This window comes from Cyclopterus lumpus, chromosome 6 (assembly GCF_009769545.1).
Source record: "Cyclopterus lumpus isolate fCycLum1 chromosome 6, fCycLum1.pri, whole genome shotgun sequence".
In the NCBI taxonomy this organism is placed as follows: Eukaryota; Metazoa; Chordata; class Actinopteri; order Perciformes; family Cyclopteridae; genus Cyclopterus; species Cyclopterus lumpus.
In genome coordinates this window covers 8,338,653-8,359,320 of record NC_046971.1, presented here as the reverse complement: position 1 = coordinate 8,359,320, position 20,668 = coordinate 8,338,653, and the positions used below count along the sequence as shown (strand labels likewise).

Genomic DNA, 20,668 nt, shown 5'->3' with positions numbered 1-20,668 from the left:
AAGAGCACAAAACAAGAGTTTTTCTCAGCTGCTGTTTATTTGACAAATGTTGCAACAAAGTGTTGATCAACTCCGTCAACAGTATAAACAAAGTGACTGAGGGGTCCAAGTACAACTGAGAGGATGTTTTTGAGTTCCAATACCCATACTACTGTTTATATGCCAGAAAAAGATCAAGCCAATACATATTACGTCAAATGCAGTATGTGACAAATACCAAGCTGCAATGTTGTGATAAAAACAGTATGTTGCAGTTGCAACAGCAAGTTTTTTCTAAGGGCAGCTGATATGTATGCATTTTGGAACACTGAATATCTCTGTCTATCATACTCCGGAATCTTTTAAAGTACAAATATGTTTTTTCTTTTTCCATTTAACAACTTTTCTCTGAATATAGCCCTTATTAATGTTTTTCTCAGAAATCTAAACTTCTCTCCACCAAAGGCTTCCTGCACAGATCACAGTGGCTTAGTTCCTTGATCCCTTATCTTAGCACAATAGCACTTACAACTGCATACATCTATAATATAGACAAATTGACTGCAGCGAAAAAGAGAACGAGGTTCAGTGTTGACACTGGAAGGAACGTTGAAAGTAAATTTGAAGTGGTAAAACAGCTATTTAAATGAAAGTATACATAACACCATGATTCTACACACAATTAACTGATATAAACACACATTTCAGTAACACTGACACATTTTTTTTGGTAAACTAATTACACTTTGTAAAGACAAATATTTGACAATACAGTTTGGACGGAAATGATTGGAAAGACATTTTCAGTGCAGCTAGAATGGTAAAGTAAAAGCATAAAAATAGTGGTTGCTGAAAATTCACTGACAGACACAAGACAAAACTGGATCTGCTGCCGGGTTAAATGTCTACACTCCAGTCTCCTTCCTCTTTAGTGAGCCTTGTAACTTCTGGTCCAATCTGGTTTTGGAGAGCGTCTGGGGCCTGAGTTTAGGGCCAAAGACCGGCGGGCAATTCTCGTCTGTCTCCTCGTCAGAAATGGTGACTGAGATAGTGGAGGAGCGACGCTTGACTCTGACGGCGTGTCCCTGCTTAACTCTGGGAGGAGCCCCCTGTTGTTGGGGGCCCATTGCAGTGCGGAGACAGTTGAGCCACTGCTGCTTGTGGTAGACATCGTTGACATGCAGGGTGTGGGACTGGCCGTGGGAGGGATCCAGAGAGCTCACGCGAAAAACGTTCTTAGCTAGAGGGACACAGAACGAAAAGAGATACAGTCTACTGAACAACAAGCAGTGGGATACAAAACTGTTTATTTCTTGCTATTAGGATTACAAACTCTGATCCTGCAGCTGGACTTATTCTTTCATGTAGTTGTTTTTTTTCAACAAAAAAAAGAAAAATCATATCACAAAAACTTGCGTTTTGCTGAGCTTTTTTGTGATATGATATGTCTAACACCAAACAAAAAAAGGTACTTTCGTGAAGGCTATTTTGCTCGTGTACATATGATTGTGGATATGTAACAGATTATTTATTTATTCTTATACTACTTAGAACTAGTTAAGAGTGCTTATGGAACATATTGAAGACGCCTGTTGCCAATTCTCCCAGCAGGAGATGTGGCTTCAGCATTTCTATTGGCCGTGTGAATGCAAACAGAAAGAAGCTGTGTACTTCCTCGGGGAAATGCTTATTTTCTACCCTACTTCCACATTAAGGCAACAACTACTATATTACTGCAAATTATATTTAAATTAATTGTTTAGTCAATAAAAAGTAAGCACTCACTTATGTCAACCACTTAATTAATGGGTGACACAACAAGCCTCGGCCACACTTCGCCAGCAGGCGGAGCTCAACTTAACTCAACCCACCTTTCTCTCCATTGTTGAAAGCCCCCCTGAAGGAGCCCCCCATGCGGCTCTCTCCATCATGCAGGTCCTCGAGAGCCAAATCCCGAACTGGGATGGGTTGTCGATAGACCTGGAAGCAGCTCCTGTCGTTCCGGGTCACTGGTCGGGTCAGAACCAACAGCTCAGAGAAGAGGAACACATGCAGCCTCTGTGAAGAAACACATACATATATAAAATGACACAACACAGACAAAATGTATGTGGATGGTAATAATAAAGAGAGTAATCCTAATTCTCACCGAGCCACTTTTGTTCCGCAGCTCGCCGTGACATAGTAGGATCTTACAGTCATCGATGAGAGGGTCCCGCTGTTTATCATCCAGATACTCCAGTTTGTCGATATAATACTGACACTCAGACTCCCCTTTTCTCACATTGATCTCAGACAGAATCTCCTGGATTATTGTAATCTGGATTAATTAAAGAAAGACAGACCAGTTGGTTATTTGGCAAAACACACAAGACTACATAATCAGTGAAATAATAGCGTAATATGATATTTATCAGATATGGCAGTGAAATCTAAAAGGAACAACACTGTGACTGCAAAGGCATGTCATTTGGATAACGTACAGCTCTCTCCAGACTGGGTACGTCTGAGTGATCAGGAGCAGTGTGTTTGAGGATCTCTCGCAGCAGCAGTGGGTATTTCACCAGGCGTGACCGTGGGATGTCTAGGAAGCTCCAAAGATCCAGCTTCCTGCTGAAGGGCGACTCCAGGCAGCGCTGCAGGAAGTCCTGGACCCGTCTGTCCTGCTTTTTCTGGTCCAGCAGGGCTTTGGCCGCGAGCTGATTGCTACAATAGCCTTTGTAAGCGTTCAGACCAGGCAGCTGAAAAGATGCAATAAAAGTAAAGACTTTTTTGCATTCTGAAATGGTCCATTTCTGAAGCCAATGTGTGTACGGTCAAAATCAACACACACCCAGTCAATAACTATCTGTCCAATATGAGCTACTGTTCCATCGGGGCCAGTTCCCTCCGTCAGTTTCATCAGTAAATCTGCAAATTATTTAAAAAAGCACACACACAGTCAGAAACACTTCAAGAATCTTTTAAAGCTGGGGTAGGCATTTATTATTAAGCCGTTTATTTTTGTCATCGTCGGGCAAAATGTCCATAATAATCTTTCACCACATTATAATTCAAGTGTTATCAAACCCGGGTAAGCTGTTTTATTGAAAAGGCAAAAAACAACACCACCAGAACTTTAAATTAAAGCACTGATCCTCTAGCTGTCCTAAGCCCCTCCCACTAGACCAGCACAAGCATAATGCCAGCGCTACTAGAAAATAATTTTAAACATCATCCTGATGCCGCTATATAGTGCCAGTTCTATGAGTTTCCGTGAGCTAGCCGCAGCCAGCTACGGTTAGCAAAAGGTTAAACTATTAGCAACATTTTCTCTCCAATTTCTTCCCGTGCTGGTATAACAACTATTCCTGCAGGATATTCCATCGTTGAATCAGGCTTTTACCGAAAGAACATGCACACAAATCTGCATTTGTAGAACAGCCAATAGGAACGCCCTCTCCCTGAAATGACCTCTGATAGGCCAAGTCTTTGGTCACGTGATATATTTTGTAACGCAAGAAAGCAGAGCCAAGCCGAGGTGCAGAAGTCTAGATTTCTGCCAGACCACAATTATATGCTGAAAGGTTATTATGGATCTTTTTTCCAATGAAGCCAAAAGTAAACGGCCGACCCCAACTTTAACGCAGTTTAAGTCCAAGAATGTTTGGTGGTAATTTACCCTCATGTAAGGGGATGTATGCATCCAGGTCCCCGAATATGTGAGCCAGTTCCTCCTCTGTCATGATGGAGAGTTTCAGCATTGGATCATGGTATGCCTAATTGTGAGAAAGCAGCATTATGAGCACAAAATAAAATGTGTAAAAAGGGAGCACACATTTTTTTTTTTATGTATTTGTGGCTTTTCTAAACCTTCCGTGCAAGTTGGAGATCCTCTATGAGATCCTGCTCTCCCCTGTAAAGCTCATGAATTGCCTGAAGAAGAAACACAATAGAAACCACAGCAGGAGCAGTTAGTTTTTTATGCCCTCCATACTTTTAACACGACTGTGCTGTAAAACTTTGAAAAGACTAAACTGCAGAACCTCTTGTCTCTTGATCTCTTTGATGGAGAATGTGTTCTTCTGATGGACATCCAGTGTCTCCGACCACAGCGTGCTGTTTCTGCGTTTAGTGGGAGTGGGACCTGCCGCCTTGCTGCCAGCTCTGAGGGACATCCCTGGTGACTTGCTGTCACCACGCAATGACATTGACTTAAGAGAAAGAGAAGAAGATTATTTAATAACACAGATTTTACTCATTTAAATTTCTACAATGTGAATTAGTAGGAGGGATTGCCAGAATAATATGGCATTTACCTGAATGGTCTGACCAAAGCGCCGCACTGCTCCATTCTTTGAAGGAGATATCAAGTTGACGAGGGATGACACTTTAGCCAGAGGTCGGACACGCTTGTTACTGGGTTCCTGGGGAATCAAGGAAATAAACTTCAGTTTAACTTGATTGTATTGATGTGTGGACTGTAGCATTGAATAGTTGGGCATTGTTTAATACTAGGCTGTCAATCACACGTTGTGAATTAAACTTTTTTCAACTAATTTTGTTTAAAGCCTATTAAAGCATGCTGTTCTGCAGTCGCCGAAATTAGATGACAGATCTACCCATTCCTTTTATTACTTATATTATATTTGCTGTATTATAAAAGCACTGCTTTTGTTTGGTGTCATTTATACTAATAAGAAACAACACTAAATACATCAGGAAATACTCACTCTCAATCACCATAGCTTTCATGGAGGCTTAATGCCACGGTATCAAAATGGACATGTAAATTGTTGATGTTGTTTAGAAAAGGTATTAAACCACTTTTGCACAGCCCAGAGACTGTGATAATACTGAAGGATAATGTGGAACGGATTTTCTGTCACCATTATCATTTCCTCAGACACTTGTGCCAGTGAAAGGCGGGTTGGGATTATCAACACACAAGAGCACTCATGGCTGTCTGTGGTGAGTACCTGAGTCATGCAGAGGGATTACAGTTTGTTGTGAGGACACGTTCAAGGGTGAAACACTAGACTTGACAGGAAGCTGCCATGACTCTCACCTTGAGGTCGAAGCTGGACAGACTGACTGTGTCATCCTCCTTCTCTTTGCGCTTTCTCTTCTGTAGCAACATAAGAATACAAACTGGTTACTTTTACAAGTCTGTTGAAAATTCCAACAACACATTTGCAGCAACATTTCTGATACAAATGTTATGGCAAAAATATTTGAACGTTTTAGTGATACATTAAGAAAATATGAATAAACAGTCACGTATGGCTTTAACGGATCATACTGTATGTGCGTGGATGTGAACACCGCAATCTAACATGATGGTGTTGTGTTTTCAACATAAACTCACTAGGCTGAAGTCCCACGGAGTGCCAGGAGTGAGAAAGGTGAAGGAGCTGCCTCTCTGCAGAGGAGGTCTGCAGGAAATGGGACAAATAAGCATTGGTCAAGCACAATGACAACAAGTTTATATCGACTTCAATGCAAAGAGACTCCCTACTACTCTGCCGAGGATGTTTCTTTGTCTTCTATTTATAAAAAGAGAAACATAATCTGATCATACGTGCGGGCATTAGCGGCTGAAATACACCTCAAGAGAGTATTCATTACTAGCTAATAATCATGCACAGGTGCAGCACAGGTTTAACTATGCAAACATGGCTTGTTTATGACAACTGTGTATACCATGACATACATACAGTATAATAAAGGCAGAGAAATCCTGAAAATACTAACTCCACGGTTTCCCAGTGTCTGCAGTATAGACAAAACTGATCAAAATGATATCTGCAGATATTAAAGGTATTCTGATATTACATATTTGTGCGTCTAACTTGCTCTACTATTGATTATAATGCTGAAAAGCTTCGTCAACAGAAAAGTGACTGGTGATCAAGAAATTTATCATGCAAGAATGCCACATTTACAATTCAGCATTAGCTTTTAAATTGTGCTTTCCCCCCTCTTTTTCCCATCATTTTAAATTGAATATCATTGAGTTTTAGAGTTTTGGTTAAAAAAAATACAATCATTATGAAGACAATTTTTGGGGGATTTCAGAAACCGTGATGGCCATTTATTAACATTTTATAGACTAAACAATTACTCAAAATGTACTTTCTTAATCCACAAATGAATCAATAACACAAGTAATAATTAGTTACAGCCATAATTTATCATATTTTCATTGTTAGTTAGAATTGTAGTTATTATGTTTGTATTCAGAAATTAACGTTAATCTGCAGATTTTCTCGGTTTGATGAAAAATAAACAAGACATCTAAAAACAGTCGTTCATTATGTTATAACTTAAATTTAGTTTATCTTGCCACCACACGGAGTTTACGCACAGCAAGTCGTGGTGACAACATCAAAGTAACGCTCTCTGGATTCCGAGTTGCACCTGAACGCACCTTGTGCCAGTTACGATAACAGCCCTGCCCGTCGCAGTGGCTAACCAACGTTAGCTCGCAATGTGCTGAAGTCGTATTACTTAGTTAACAACAAGAGCTGCCAAATAAATACATACATCAATAATGAGATATGACGATACCACATGTATCTGACGATATCCACTTACTTCTTTGAGTTGTTTCTCTGGAGTGTATGAGGGGACGGCTCGGCGGCGCTAATGACGCTGGTGGTGGACGATCTCGATGACGTCCTGCGAAGTTTCTGTTTTTTCTTCCCCCCCGTCCTTCCTGCTCTCACTTCTTCATTTTCTTCCATTTTGCAGGAGGCTTCGTGTCGAGATCAGTTGTATCGAGACGTATTTATGGCGAAGCGAACAAAAAAAAAAAGTACAGATGTATGAAAACTGTCCCGATGTGTACAAAGAAAACAGAGCAGAGCACACACCACGGCGGAAGTTTGAATACGGCGGCTTCATCGAAATGGACCAATCAGGAGAGGGCTCAGAGCTCCGTTGCTCGGATACCATGAGGTAGGAGTGGTCAGTGAAACGAAAAGGACCTTGAATGTAGCATACATCATACCAGCGGGGGATAATGAAAAACAAGCCAACCTTAAAACGTACAATAATTTATACACAATAATGATAACATAATAATAGTAAACAACACATTTACACATTTAATTCAGTGTGTAAACTTGGTAACATTTTGGTCCATTTTAAATATTTATAAACAGATTTATAAACATATTATATACAGTCTATGATATTAATGAATACATTTTTTGCTCCAATGATTTTTGATAATACGTATATAAATAGAAACGAAATTGGCAATGCAACAGTGATATTTATGCATTTTAGACTATGAGCTTGTAATAGTTTGACCTATCTTAGCGGTTGTTTGTTTTTGTTGTCCGAATATTATGTATGCATATATCGTTCCTCATACTGTCCAGTAGACTAAATAGCAGCTATAGTTTTGTGTTTGCTTACCATTTATTACATTTGTTGTCTTTGTTTCACTGTTTTGCATCAGTTTTGTTTACTCCTTTTGTATATTTAAAGCTACTCATTTATTGTATGCGTCAACACAACTAGTAAACACATTAGATTATCATTATAACAATTCAGCTGCCATATGTAGTCTGTGTAGTAGATGTTCCCCTAAAGGCAACACACAACAAACACTGGGCTGGCTGGGCTCCGTGAGTGGTAGAAAATAGGTCAATGGGAGGTGACATCTGATTTTTGCCCCATATATGAATGTCAGTGTATGGGAGTCAAATAGATGGCTCAAGTGAGAAGAGGCAGTTATAGAAGTTTATAACATGTCTCATTTCAATATTTAGATGTGTTTATGGGTAAATATTAAGATTATTGTTATCATATACATATTTTATCAGAAAGGCTGTACAAGTAAAATGTCAAATACTGGAGGAAAACTATGATGTCACTAATTCGCTACAAATTATTGGCGTTTTATTAAACACAACATGTAAGGTAAAAAAGACATATTTTTGTTGCCTCCATATGAGGATCAGGATTAGATCTTATGTTTCAGAGGGCCTGTTTGACCGTATCCACCAGTCAAATAGGTCCCGGTGAGCTCTTCAGACTCCACATATGACCTACATATGACATTAATGTGGCCATCCATTCCACTGAATCAACATACCTATCAGTCACATGAAATATTGTGGTATATGACTGCTATGGTGTCTTCATCAAGTCAGGGGGAAGAGGGTATTTTGAAATGACTCAGTACAATAAGACTGTACCAAATATAATATTGTATTAATATGTATTGTACAGAAACCATACAAATAGTAGTATTGTGCATTTGTAGTTGAATGGGATAAACACAATTCAACAAACACATGGATATGTTAAACAATCTCACCTTGGGGTCCATGTAGCTGCTGTGGAGTCAATCTACTTTCAATGTATTAAATCAAATTCATTGTATCATTTTTTTATTTAGCATCCAGACTTCATTTTCTAACTGACAAAACTGTCTTACCAAAAGGTGAATACGGGCCATTCAGTAGCTGTTCTGAGATTTTCAGTACAATCCATCTTATCTTGTAAACCAATGTGGACTACTACATGACAACTGGGCAAACTCCTATTTATGATCAAAAGCTCTAAAACAGAAACTAAATAGACTTGTGGAAAAAGATGGAACTTTCACTCTCAACTTGGATGTATTTTTTACATGTTATTAATGTGCTAATAAACATAGACATAGAATAAAACCCGCCTGCAGCTGGAAAGAAACTGTTCTTGTAGCGTGAGGTCTTGGTTCTGATGGACCGCAGCCTCCTGCCAGAAGGAAGGGACTCGAACAGTTTGTGTCCAGGGTGAGAGCGGTCTGCTACAATCTTACTCGCCCGCTTCAGGATCCTGGAAGCAAACAAGTCATGGAGGGACGGCGGATTGCAGTCAATCACCCTCTCAGCAGAGCGGATGATACGCTGCAGTCTGCCCTTGTCCTTGGCAGTGGCTGCAGCGTACCAGACGGTAATGGAGGAGCAGAGGATGGATTCAATGATGGCGGTGTAGAAGTGCATCAACATGGTCTTTGGCAGGTTGAACTTCTACAGCTGCCTCAGGAAGAACATCCTCTGCTGAGCTTTCTTGGTGATGGAGATCTGAGGTCCTGGGTGATGGTGTAGCCCAGGAAAAGGAAGGACTCCACAGCGTTGAGGCTGAAAGGTGCGGGGGACCATCTCCACTGTCTTTAGAGCGTTAACCTCTACGTTGTTTTACCAGATGGTCAGTCTTGAGTGCTCATAATGAAATAAAGTGACCTATTCATCTGTGACAGTTGCTGTGAGATTTATTAAGGACCCAACACACCCTAAATATTTACTGTGTGGTTTTATTCACTGAATACAAGTTAATTACTGTATTTTTATAAATATATTAAATAACCTTTGATTGCCTCAAAACTATTTAAAGTAGCAGTCACTCATTTATGTGATACATTCTAAACAATACATTTCCTAATGAATTGTTGTAAAATACAAAAATAATAATGTGATGGAAACCATGAAGTTAGGTGGTCCAGGCTACAATGTCTCTGGTTATTTCTGAGTCACTTCAGCTGTATTCATTTACATGGCATGGAGGAGCATTTGCACTCTGCCGTCCTTCAGCACGAAGAGCTTAAACCTCAGCTGTGCATGAGGAAAACACCCTCTATGTTTCCATCTGATGGAGAAAATGCACTCATACCTGGTTACTGTGTTTTCATAGAAACGGCCCGAACAAATCAAAATGAAAATAAAAGGGAAATTACAGGCAGAGAGCAGTTAGTGATCATTGAGAGGGATTATTGTTCTATGAATCTATACACAGTTTTCTTTCCAGGAAAATCATACTCCTTTGTCTTTAAACAAAGCTAATGGTTTCAGAATGTATCAATGCAAGTGAATTCATGAATAAAGTAAGTTTGAGTCAGACACACAGGGGGGAAAGGAGTTAACAAGAGGCAGGAAACCAGCTGTGACCAGTTATTGAATGAAGAGTAATTTATACAAATGTGACCTACTTTGTGGCATTATAAAAACATCTCATATTTCAGTTTATGAATGTATAGCGTCTGTACATGCTGATAATCCACCTCCCAGAACACTGATTTCATATGGTGCTAGAGACTGGGTACAAACATCTACGTCACCAAATGAAATCAGTTTCCGAGTGCAGTCCTCTGATTTTAAAGACAGCGCATTGTGCTTGAGACATGCAATACAAGACATGTTGGATACAGAAAAAGAGAATCTTTGATATTGTGTCATGTGGTGAGCTTCTTGCTGCAAATTGGATGCAGATGTAGGTCGGAGGTGTTGTTTGAAGAGGGAGGTTGCCCTGCGTCTGCTCCTCTCGCTGCACGACGGCCCATTCTTTTCTGTACACATGACATCTATTGCTTCTGTCCATCCGGGGAGAGGGATCCTCCTCTGTTGCTCTCCTGAAGGTTTATTCCCTTTTTTCCCTGTCAAAGGTTATTTTTGGGGAGTTTTTCCTGATCCGATGTGAGGTCCTGGGACAGGGATGTTGTATGTGTACAGATTGTAAAGCCCTCTGAGGCAAATTTGCAATTTGTGATATTGGGCTATACAAAATAAACTGAATTGAATTGAATTGAATTGAATTCTACAAACGAACAGCAGAGGGTGTGGTATCATTGAAAGCCAGAGCCGACCCAGTGACCCAGTGGTGGAAGGAAAGTTAGAGTGAACCTCATGAAGTTCAAAGGGATATTTTTGGAGAGGCAAGCAGAAGAAGAAGAAGAAGAAGAAGAAGAAGAAGAAGAAGAAGAAGAAGAAGAAGAAGAAGAAGAAGAAATGTGCAGGTATTGCAAAGAAACAGCTGCAGGAAATAGCGAAGAAGTAGATACAAATGCATTATGGTCGGAGCTATAGAAATTCTGTTGACATTAAATGTTCAACATAAAGGTACCGGGTCTCGCAGGTCTAATAATAATGCTATGACTCATGTTTGTTTCCAGATGGCTTCATTTGAACAGGAGCTGAAGGGGGTGAAGGTTTATCTTATGACACACTATTCATCACACCTCCTCTTCCCCTTCCTTCACACCACATTCATGGGCCAAATCCTATCGAAATAAACATAAAAACGACATGCAGAGACATAAAAATACAGGATAAATCTTGTGTCCATTCAAGGAGAAGGTTTGTCGCGGTGCAATCTTTGCCACATGATACCAAAACAACCCTGGATGAGTTAAGTGAAAGAAAATTAAACTCTACCCTCCACTGGGTTTGATGTTAAAGGCTCTGCATCACCAAACTGGGACGATGACTAAGCCCCATGTAAATGAGAGAAGCCTCAAGAGGCATCCAAAGAAACTGTAAGTCATCAATTTATTTCTCATTACTCCTAATATTTTAGTCTGGAGTCATCAAGCGTCCACGAATTCAAAGCCGGACTGAGTCAGTTGAAGACTCATGGAGGAAGATATGAAGGTGACGTGTCTCTCGTTGTATCTTCATGCTCGTATCGCACTGAATGCTCCTCAGCATGCTTAAGTGAGTTCAAGGCTAGGGTGAGCAGAGCAATTAGGCGTAATGGCTGAAGGTATACCCACTATGAATATGTGCGATCATGTGCTCGTGAGGAAGGGAGGAAGGAATGAATTGAGTGGAAAAGGCTCCTATTCATCATGACATAAACATGGAGGCTTGTTGAACCAAGCAAAGGATAATTAACATTCAGGTTCCTGAAGTATTTATTGGAGAATTTGAGTAGTTTTGTGGTTCAGCAGGTGAGGGGAACCCGAGTCAGCCACACCTTTGTGTGACTTAAAACAATTATTTGAAGCATGTACCCTCCAAGGCAACACTTAACGTTTTACAACAAAGCAGAAAAATGACTGCTGGACCATGCTGAGATGATTTACTTCCGAATAAAAGGTTTTTTTGCTCATGTGATATGCAGACATGTATTAACACATCATTGTCAAAGTCTGCTTCCTTCAGGTGAAGTTGAGTAGTTGACATTTTGGGAAATACACTTATTTGGCTTTTTTCCTGAGAGTTATGTAAACACTTTCATACCGTTCTCATATCTGGTAAATATAAAGATGTGGCGAGTGACTGGTTAGCTTAGCTTAGCATAATGACTGGAAACAGAAGGTCGCCTGGGTCTGTCTGAAGCTCTCAAACTAACATTTTTTCTTGTTTGTTTAATCCTTCCAAAATAAAAGTGTAAAAAACACAAGTTGTGGTTTTAGTGAGCGCTACAGGTGCTGGTAGCTGTTTCCCTTGTTTTATGCTAAGCTAAGCTAGCTGGCTGTAGCTTCATTAAATGGACAATGGTATCAGTGGTATCTCAACAAGAAAGCAAAACCCATAGGCTCTAAACATTTGACCACATGGAGAAAACCCAACCCAAACTGTCTTTCACTCCAGGACACTAAACTGAAGAGTCAAGCACCTCCTTGTCCAAATACAGTCTATGATGTCAACACTCAAACTGAGATGTGTGTCAATGTGCCGACACAACTTTACTTAGCAATCAGCCTTGTGACAGAAGAGTCAAAGAAAATATTTCCTGGGCTTTTCATTTTGAAGAAGCGGGCATTCTCTTGTTCAAGAATTCATACATCTGTCTCAGCACGGTGATGGTTATATAAGAAGACAAGTGCATAAGAGAAGCAGAAACTGAACTACGTCTTTTAAAAATATGGAAATAAACATCACCCTACTTGATGTTGGAGGATGAGTAACCAGGGGATTTTAGAGATCTGTCAGTCTGACGTTAATTAGTCCGGCCTCGAGATCAGTGGCTGTGCAGACAAACAAAGATTTCATCACACGCAGGATTTAAATGACAGAATGAGGTTTATATATATATATATATATATATATATATATATATATATATATATATATATAGTTAACACTGCTGCGCACATTGACTGAGAACATGGAGTAAGGCAAAGCTATTTGTAACCACTGTAAACTGGAGTTATCTTATCACCGGAGTACTACGAGCATTAAGTACTGCGCGCATGAAGTACTACGAGCATGAAGTACTACGAGCATGAAGTACATCTTAAAGGCGTTACACAGCATTGAAACAATCAGTGGAGAGAAACTTCGTCAGACTACTGCGGCGTGCAGGAGAACTGTCGATAAACCAACGCAGGAACAATGAACACATGCCTCGGCCAAGTGGAGAGCAGCGGACTGCAGGCCGATTACTGCAGAGGAAGATGTCAGTCTGAGGAGCTTGTATGTATATATATATATATATATATATATATATATATATATATATATATATATATATATATGTATATATATACATCTTGTTGTTCTGAGTTTGTACTCATGGTTGAATGCACTTATTGTAAGTCGCTTTGGATAAGTGTCAGCTAATTTAAATGTAATGTAATGTATATATATGTACTGTATGTATATATATATATGTATATATATGTTTATAGGTATAGATATATACACTCACACACACACGGTCAGGTCATCTGTGAAGTGTATATATTACACACACACGCACGCACGCACACGCACACACACACACACACACACAGACACACGCACACGCACACTCACACACACACAAAAGAATGTTTTTGTCACAGAATGTACTGATCAAGCTTTCAAAGATTCAAATAACTGTTTCTATGGAAACGGTCAGGTCATCTGTGAGGTGTATATATTACACACACACACACACTCACAAAAAATAAAATAATATGAACTGATCAAGCTTTCAAAGATTCAAATAACTGTTACTATGGAAACGGTCAGGTCATTTGTGAGGTGTGGGGGAGGAGCTACATATTTCATATATTTCCTCCACCTCCCGCACCAGCTCTGGCTCGTCCCTAGAGCTCATCTCACCAGGTTCTCTGTTCTGGCTATTCTCTCTCTCTCTCTCTCTCTCTCTCTCTCTCTCTCTCTCTCTCTCTCTCTCTCTCTCTCCCTCTCTCTCTCTCTATACGTCAAGTGGAGAGCAGCGGACTGCAGGCCGATTCCTGTCGTGGAAGATGACGGTCTGAGGAGCGTCCTTAGAAACACAACGAAAGACCGCACGTATGAGCCTCAAGACGCACCGTCGTTTGTATGAAACGGAGCGGACTACAAAGATGGCGGCGGGGTTAGTGTAACTGCTTTATTTTTTCAGAGGCTTTACAGAATAAAAAGTCCCCTGCACAGTAAATTCCAGCTGTGTTTTTTATTTTTTTTGCTAGACCTGTTCGGAATTTATATTCTGTATGTTAACTTGCTGTTGCTCCGGGAGTGCCTGTTATATTGTTCTGATAACATTACTTTAAAATAAAACCGTGCAATACACTAGTTTTTAATTAATTCTTGAATTTTGCGCATAATGCGATTAATCGCAGTTAATCACAGAAAAACATTTGTTCATCTTTGCCCAGCACTAATATATATATATATATATATATAATATATAATATATAATATATAATATATATATATATTAGTATATATATATATATATATATATATATATATACACATATATATATATATAATATATAATATATATATATATATATATATATATATATATATTAGTCCTATACCTGTACCAATATAGGACAGGATCCAGGTGTGGTCATCTGGCGCACACACATATGCAAAACTTAATAAAGACAGAAAGTACTGTACGGACACCAAGATGATTTTGTATAAAGGAAGGATTTTGAGCCTTGAAAAAATCAACCTCACAGACTCACCAAGTGGCACCACATTAATCTGTGAGTGCAGAGTGACAGAGAGAAAGTGTTTCTCCGAGAAGAGACAGCAGGATTACGTCTGAGACTTTGTGCCATTGCATTTGACATCACGACATTGTAACTCGATGAAGAAACCTCCATGCTGGATCTCCTCCTGAAATGATCATATGATTATTTTCCTCCCCCAATCAACACAAAGGTGTTTATCTACTGCATGGAAGACTTGTTAACTTTTTACATTTAATTGCTATACTCAAGGAAAATGCATTTAAAGCCCAACAAGTTTTTCAAGACCCGGCTACAGATGACTGACTGGTTCAAAAATAGACTGAAAGTGAAACTGCTTCGGCACTTTCTGTAACACCACATGCAATTATAAATTATTAAATTGTGAAGCAGCAGGATCATGTAAGTAACACAAGGTAACCTAAATAAATAAACACAAACTACTAACCTGTTGCAAATCATCCGTCACCTACCACACAAAGCTTTATTTCCTCCCTCGAGACATTTTCACACTCTGACTGCTCCGGCTGAAGTGTATTATACTAAACTGTCGGTGCTGTAGTCCTCAGGGTTGTGTGTGTTTCTGTGTGTGTGCAGCAGAGGAGTTATGAGATGGAGATGCCAGAGAGAGCACAGCCCCTCTCCGCTCTCTCTCTCTCTCTCTCTCTCTTTCTCTCTGCTTTTTACAGTCAGCGTGAGCTGTTCATCTAACTGCTTTGCCAGAGTCATTATTGTAACTGTGAGTCAACACCGGCTCCCACACACACACACACACACACACACACACACACACACACACAACAACACTCACACATCTAGATAGTCTGTCCTGTATTGATACATATATTTACAGAAAGTTATGAGGATGTAAATAGCAATAACAGATATTAATGTTTTATAAGCCTTTGAAACACAATCAAACCACACAGGAAATACATTTCTCTCTCTCTCTCTCTCTCTCTCTCTCTCTCTCTCTCTCTCTCTCTCAAACACACATGCAGACATTACACACCCAGCATGACAAAGCAGCCTCTCTCTCGCCAACACCATTAAGCGATTTACTCCATTTACACACTTTATCCACATAATCCTCATTTATTTCCTCCATGCTCTTAAGCGACCAACTGTAAAATGCTGTGAAATTCGTCTCATTTACCCTCATGTATGACTGGATTAGACTCCTGACCTTTAAATGAGAACACTTTGTTTTGTTAAACTAAGCTGTAAGTTCTATCCAACTATTGCCTGAACAATACAGCTTAGACAAACTCTGTAACTTCCTCCATGAATAAAAGCACACACACCGGAAAACTCCCCGGCTGAGGGGAACAGGAAAGATAAAATCGTATCCGTATGGTGATGGCAGGTGAGAGGGCACGACTCAGTGAGCAGGAATGTCACCCTGCATTCCTCTTGTGTGACTGGAAATTAAATAATTGTGCCTCTGTCAAACAGACATAACACACTCATACGATCACCAATCACCCATTATCCGGCACGTGCTTCCTTTTCCAGTATCCGTTCCTATATGGTGAGTCAGCTGACCACACGATGAGTCGCTCCTTTCATCTGTCGGTCCTGAAGATGCCAAAGGAAGTGGCTGTGAGGGCTGAGTCACATCAACTTCTCACCCCCCCAAAAAACCCTCCTCATCATCACTATACAACAACAACATCTACACATTCATCCTACTGTCAGTCATCCAGCATCTTGTACCTGCTACTGCTCTCCCCTCCTCTGACCTCTCAACCTCCTCTCCTTTCCTTTAAGGCGTCCTTCCAGCTGTGTTTGAACCACCGCAGCATTGCGAGGAATGCCTCTCTAGATGTTCACAGTCCCGCAGCCGGCCTCCGCCCGCCACCTAACATCCTAACCTTCCCCGTAAGATCCCCTCACCAGAGGAAAACTCTGCTATAAAGACTCAGATACCAAAAATATCTCTCCTCTCTTCACATTTTCTTCTTCCCTCTCGCTCTCTGTTTGTGTAAATCTGACAACCACAATAAAGACTCTAGCTAAATCGAGACTGCTGAACTGTCAAGTGCTCAGATTAACATCACAGTGTGCGCTGCACTTCGAGCTATATCAAGACGTCGCTTTCGAGCGGAGTGTTAGATAAGAAGATTGATACAACTCTCATATCTGTTTCTTAAATATGAAGCTACATCCAGCAGCTGGTTAGCTTAGCTTAGCACAAGACGGTTAACAACGGTAAAAAGCTACCCTGGCTCCGACCTATAAAGCTCACTGATTAACAAGTTATGTTTGTTTGAACCATAAAGTACAGAGTTGTGGGTTGTGACGTGTCTTGACGTCACAGTGAGGTTGCCAAGCAACCACCACAGACTTCAGGAAGTCACTGCACATTGCTCAGAAAAAAAACACTTGTTTCCACATGTGTTTTTACACCTGCTTCTATTCCATTGCTAAGAAAGCTGCTCCAGCTTCTCATTTAGTCTGTGAAAATGACTGATAGGGTGGGTGAAGGCTAAATGATGGTTGTCACACCAGTGATATGCAGACAAGAGGGACGGGAAGGAGAAAATCTCACATATATGTTGAAAAGAACAATCACTATAGCACCACCAAATAAGGGACAGGATTGCATAACCACAAACTCAATGCCTTCAAAAAGCAACTAAACGCCGCGGTTCTTAACTCTCATACGATATATATGCTCTGTGAGGGTCTGATCTTGTTGAATATTCAACATAGTCAGTGTATTGGGAGATATTTTGTGTTATTTCACAAAACATTGAATAGGTGATAAGGTTACAGCGAGTCGGGCCGCTCACACGCCTCCTTTCCTTGTTGTTTTTATGTTATTTTATCAGACTGCTAACACAGTAACATTTAGTGTGTGAAGATCCCCAAATTATGCCGAAAACATATTTATATATATATATATATATATATATATATATATATATATATATACTGTATTTTTTTTTAAATCCGTCTTCGCTCACGATTAGTGCTAAAACAGCTGTGAGAATTCAGAATGTCAAGGTTGTATTGATTCAAAAAACTGTGCTCACTCAGATGCAAAAAAAAGTCATTCAAATCTGTTTCAGCAAAGCAAAATGACAGACTTAGCTTCAGAGCGATTGTTTCCTGAAAGAGAAGAAATATATCTTTTGAAACTTGTTTACAGGTCAACAAATGAAACTGCAGGTATGACAACACCTGCACACTCTCTAAGTATGATGCATTATTTCGAAAGGTATGTTAGAAATGTTAAATACGATTTTCTTTGTTTCGATAAACTCAAAGCTGGTGACCCTCTATGGCGAAGGATCGTCAAGATGAAAGTGTCAAACTTCACGGCTTCTGCTCTGACTATTGACCAGATAAACGCCTTGGCTGCCTGTTTACCTTCACTGCAGTGTGGGCCCAGAACAGATGATGAGCTGTTTGACCAAATGTGGTGCAAGGAAAGGTTAAATGTGCACAGATTGAGCTCAAGTTCCCAACTGAACATAACCCCACTCTCAGCACTACCAGCTGAAGCAAAGAGTAGGAGTATGAAGAGGAGGAGGAGAAGGAGCAGGGAGATGAGAGGGAGGACATACAGCAGCCAGTTACTGCTGGTGACTCCAGTCCATCCGGAGCACATCAACATAGAGAGCCTGGCCAACACCCAGAATCTCTTCGACTACATGGAGTTTAAGGGGAGGAGGTTTGTGAGAGCCACCTCCTCTGTTCACTCACCTGATGGACAACAGAGTCCGAGCACATGGAGAGTGTCCGACTACAATCTGGAGGGTCGCAAGATCCTGTCTGTGATCTGCACCATGACCACGGACATGAAAATACCCGGCAGCGAAGAGCAAGCAGGAAGGGAGCAGGACGGCCACCTGAACAGAACCTGAAGAAACAGAGGAGCCAGAACATGAGCATTTCTTTTTATTATTAAACCTGTATTTAGTGTATATTGTTTTTGGTCTCTTGGGGTCAGCAGAAACAAGCGCAACATTGACATATAAAGTAAATTAATGATGAACACGTGAGCACAACCGGTGAAGTGTCACTTATACATCCAGCAGACACGTTGCAACATGAGCATTACTTTGCATTTTTATTCATCTGTCATTTGAATATTTACTCTCTTTGTAGTTTTGTTTCAGTCTTCACCAAATCTTGAGGGGAAACAGGTCTGTCTCTTCACCAGTTGGCGTTTAGTTGATCACTTTGTAGTTTGGTACTAGACAGGTCGGTTTTTATCAAAGCTCTTGAGAGTGAAAATGTGTACATTTGAACCAAAACAATGACTTATTAGTTCATCTGGGGACAATGAATATCTGACACAATGCTATACATATTGATACATTTGTTTAAAACAGAGCAGCTTTAAGTTAACTTTGCCTATGAATTTACAATTAATCAATCCAGGAATGCTGTGAAATAAGAAAATCCAGCAGCCTGTTCTTTAATTCATAATAACCAACAACTACTGTTTCTCAAGAAGTTTGGAAAACAGAGCTCACAAAGGACCGTTCTTCCATTTTTGCATGTCATTGCAGTATATTTGTACCTCATTTGATAGTAAAAACTGATCAAACACAGACAAAAACACAGAGACATGCAGAGTAGTGCTATTTTCAAAAGGCATTTTTGTGCACTTCAATGCAACTACACAATGTTTACCAACACTCCACTCCATGATCACAAAAAGCCCCAGATAAATACTGGTGACTCTGTGGCTAATGAGGGAACTTGACATCAGGTCTGGTCTGTTCTGCAGACCACAAAATCTCCTGTTTTATTTTCCTGTTTTTTTTTGTACAGTGAGTGGATGAGGATGTAAGCTGCACACTTTTACTTTTATCCAATCTGTTTGTGGAAATCCTTTGTGACAATATCGGGAATGAGTAGTATAGACTAAAAATAAAAAAGGTAAAACTTGTAATTTTCGCGCACCTTTCACCTGCAATATGTCCATATTTTAGGAATTAATGTACCTTGTTTTCAGTCTGACCATTCAAAATGTAATTTATTCAGGAAGTTTCCATGTTTATGGCACTTTCTCAACCTACATAAACAGCATGAAATCATTTAATTTAACCTCTTGCATGTAAATTGTCCAAATTTGAGTTTTTAACCAAAGTTTCTCGCTGGACACACAGACACACGCAGACACACATCCATGCAAATGCCTACTTCCTCTTCATATAGACCAGGAAATGGTGGACCTAAAATTAGTTGGGGAAAACACTCACATGCTAACAGACACGCAAGTCCTCGATTTAACTGCACTGTGGTTTCCATGAAATTAGGAACAAAGACACGAGAAAGGATAATAAAACTGTTGAAATACATTTTTATACACTTGTACTTTAAATATTTTATACTTCTATTTATTCTAAATTGCAGAGGCAACTATTATGACTTATAACACACATGATCACTTGGTAAAATAAGCTTTAAATACATAGGAGCATATCTAAACGCCTTTATTACAACACAACTACAGGAGTGCTGTCTTCAAAAGACTAACACGTTTGTTGTAAGAGCATAAATAAAAACACTAGGTCATAAAGCAGGAGGTTGTCTATTATTGAACAAGCAGTTTTTAATAATAGGCTGTTTTCAACTGAGAAAGGAGAGGTTTAGGTGATACACAACTTCAAATGCACACCGAGAAACTACTATAAGAATAGGTATAAGATGCAGGGAATAAAAAAAAGAACTAAAAAAGCTAAAATAAGATGAAACGCATGAAATAAAAATCATGACAATCCAGATCAGTTAAAGCTTGCTTAAAAACCCTAAACCCCATGTGCTTTGGCTCAGGTATACAAAAAGGACCAGCAAATGTGGGACATCTTGTTATAAAAACAAAACCCTAAAACTACAGCGGGCAACCCATGCCAATGCCCGATGAATTTTACATCATTGTTTATTTTGTGAGTATTTTAGAGCAATTTTATCATGGACAAAAAATATTATTTTAAGGATAAGTTTTGGAAAAAACTATAAACACAAACATTGTGTTATTTTAACACATCTTTGTGTTAT

The 20,668-nt window shown here is 39.7% G+C and overlaps 1 protein-coding gene across 1 annotated transcript; it reads right to left on the bottom strand.

Annotated features, from left to right (window-relative positions):
- On the bottom strand, positions 1–6,867 carry LOC117732120 (neuroepithelial cell-transforming gene 1 protein-like). The gene is made up of 12 exons (XM_034534829.1): positions 6,556–6,867; positions 5,327–5,393; positions 5,027–5,086; positions 4,278–4,385; positions 4,005–4,172; positions 3,832–3,894; positions 3,641–3,737; positions 2,813–2,889; positions 2,463–2,720; positions 2,129–2,299; positions 1,851–2,037; positions 1–1,219 (listed from the first exon to the last, which is right to left on the bottom strand). Exons 1-12 carry the CDS (start codon positions 6,702–6,704, stop codon positions 885–887), a joined length of 1,740 nt encoding a protein of 579 aa, XP_034390720.1. The 5' UTR covers positions 6,705–6,867; the 3' UTR covers positions 1–884.
- Between the last annotated feature and the right edge of the window lie 13,801 nt (positions 6,868–20,668).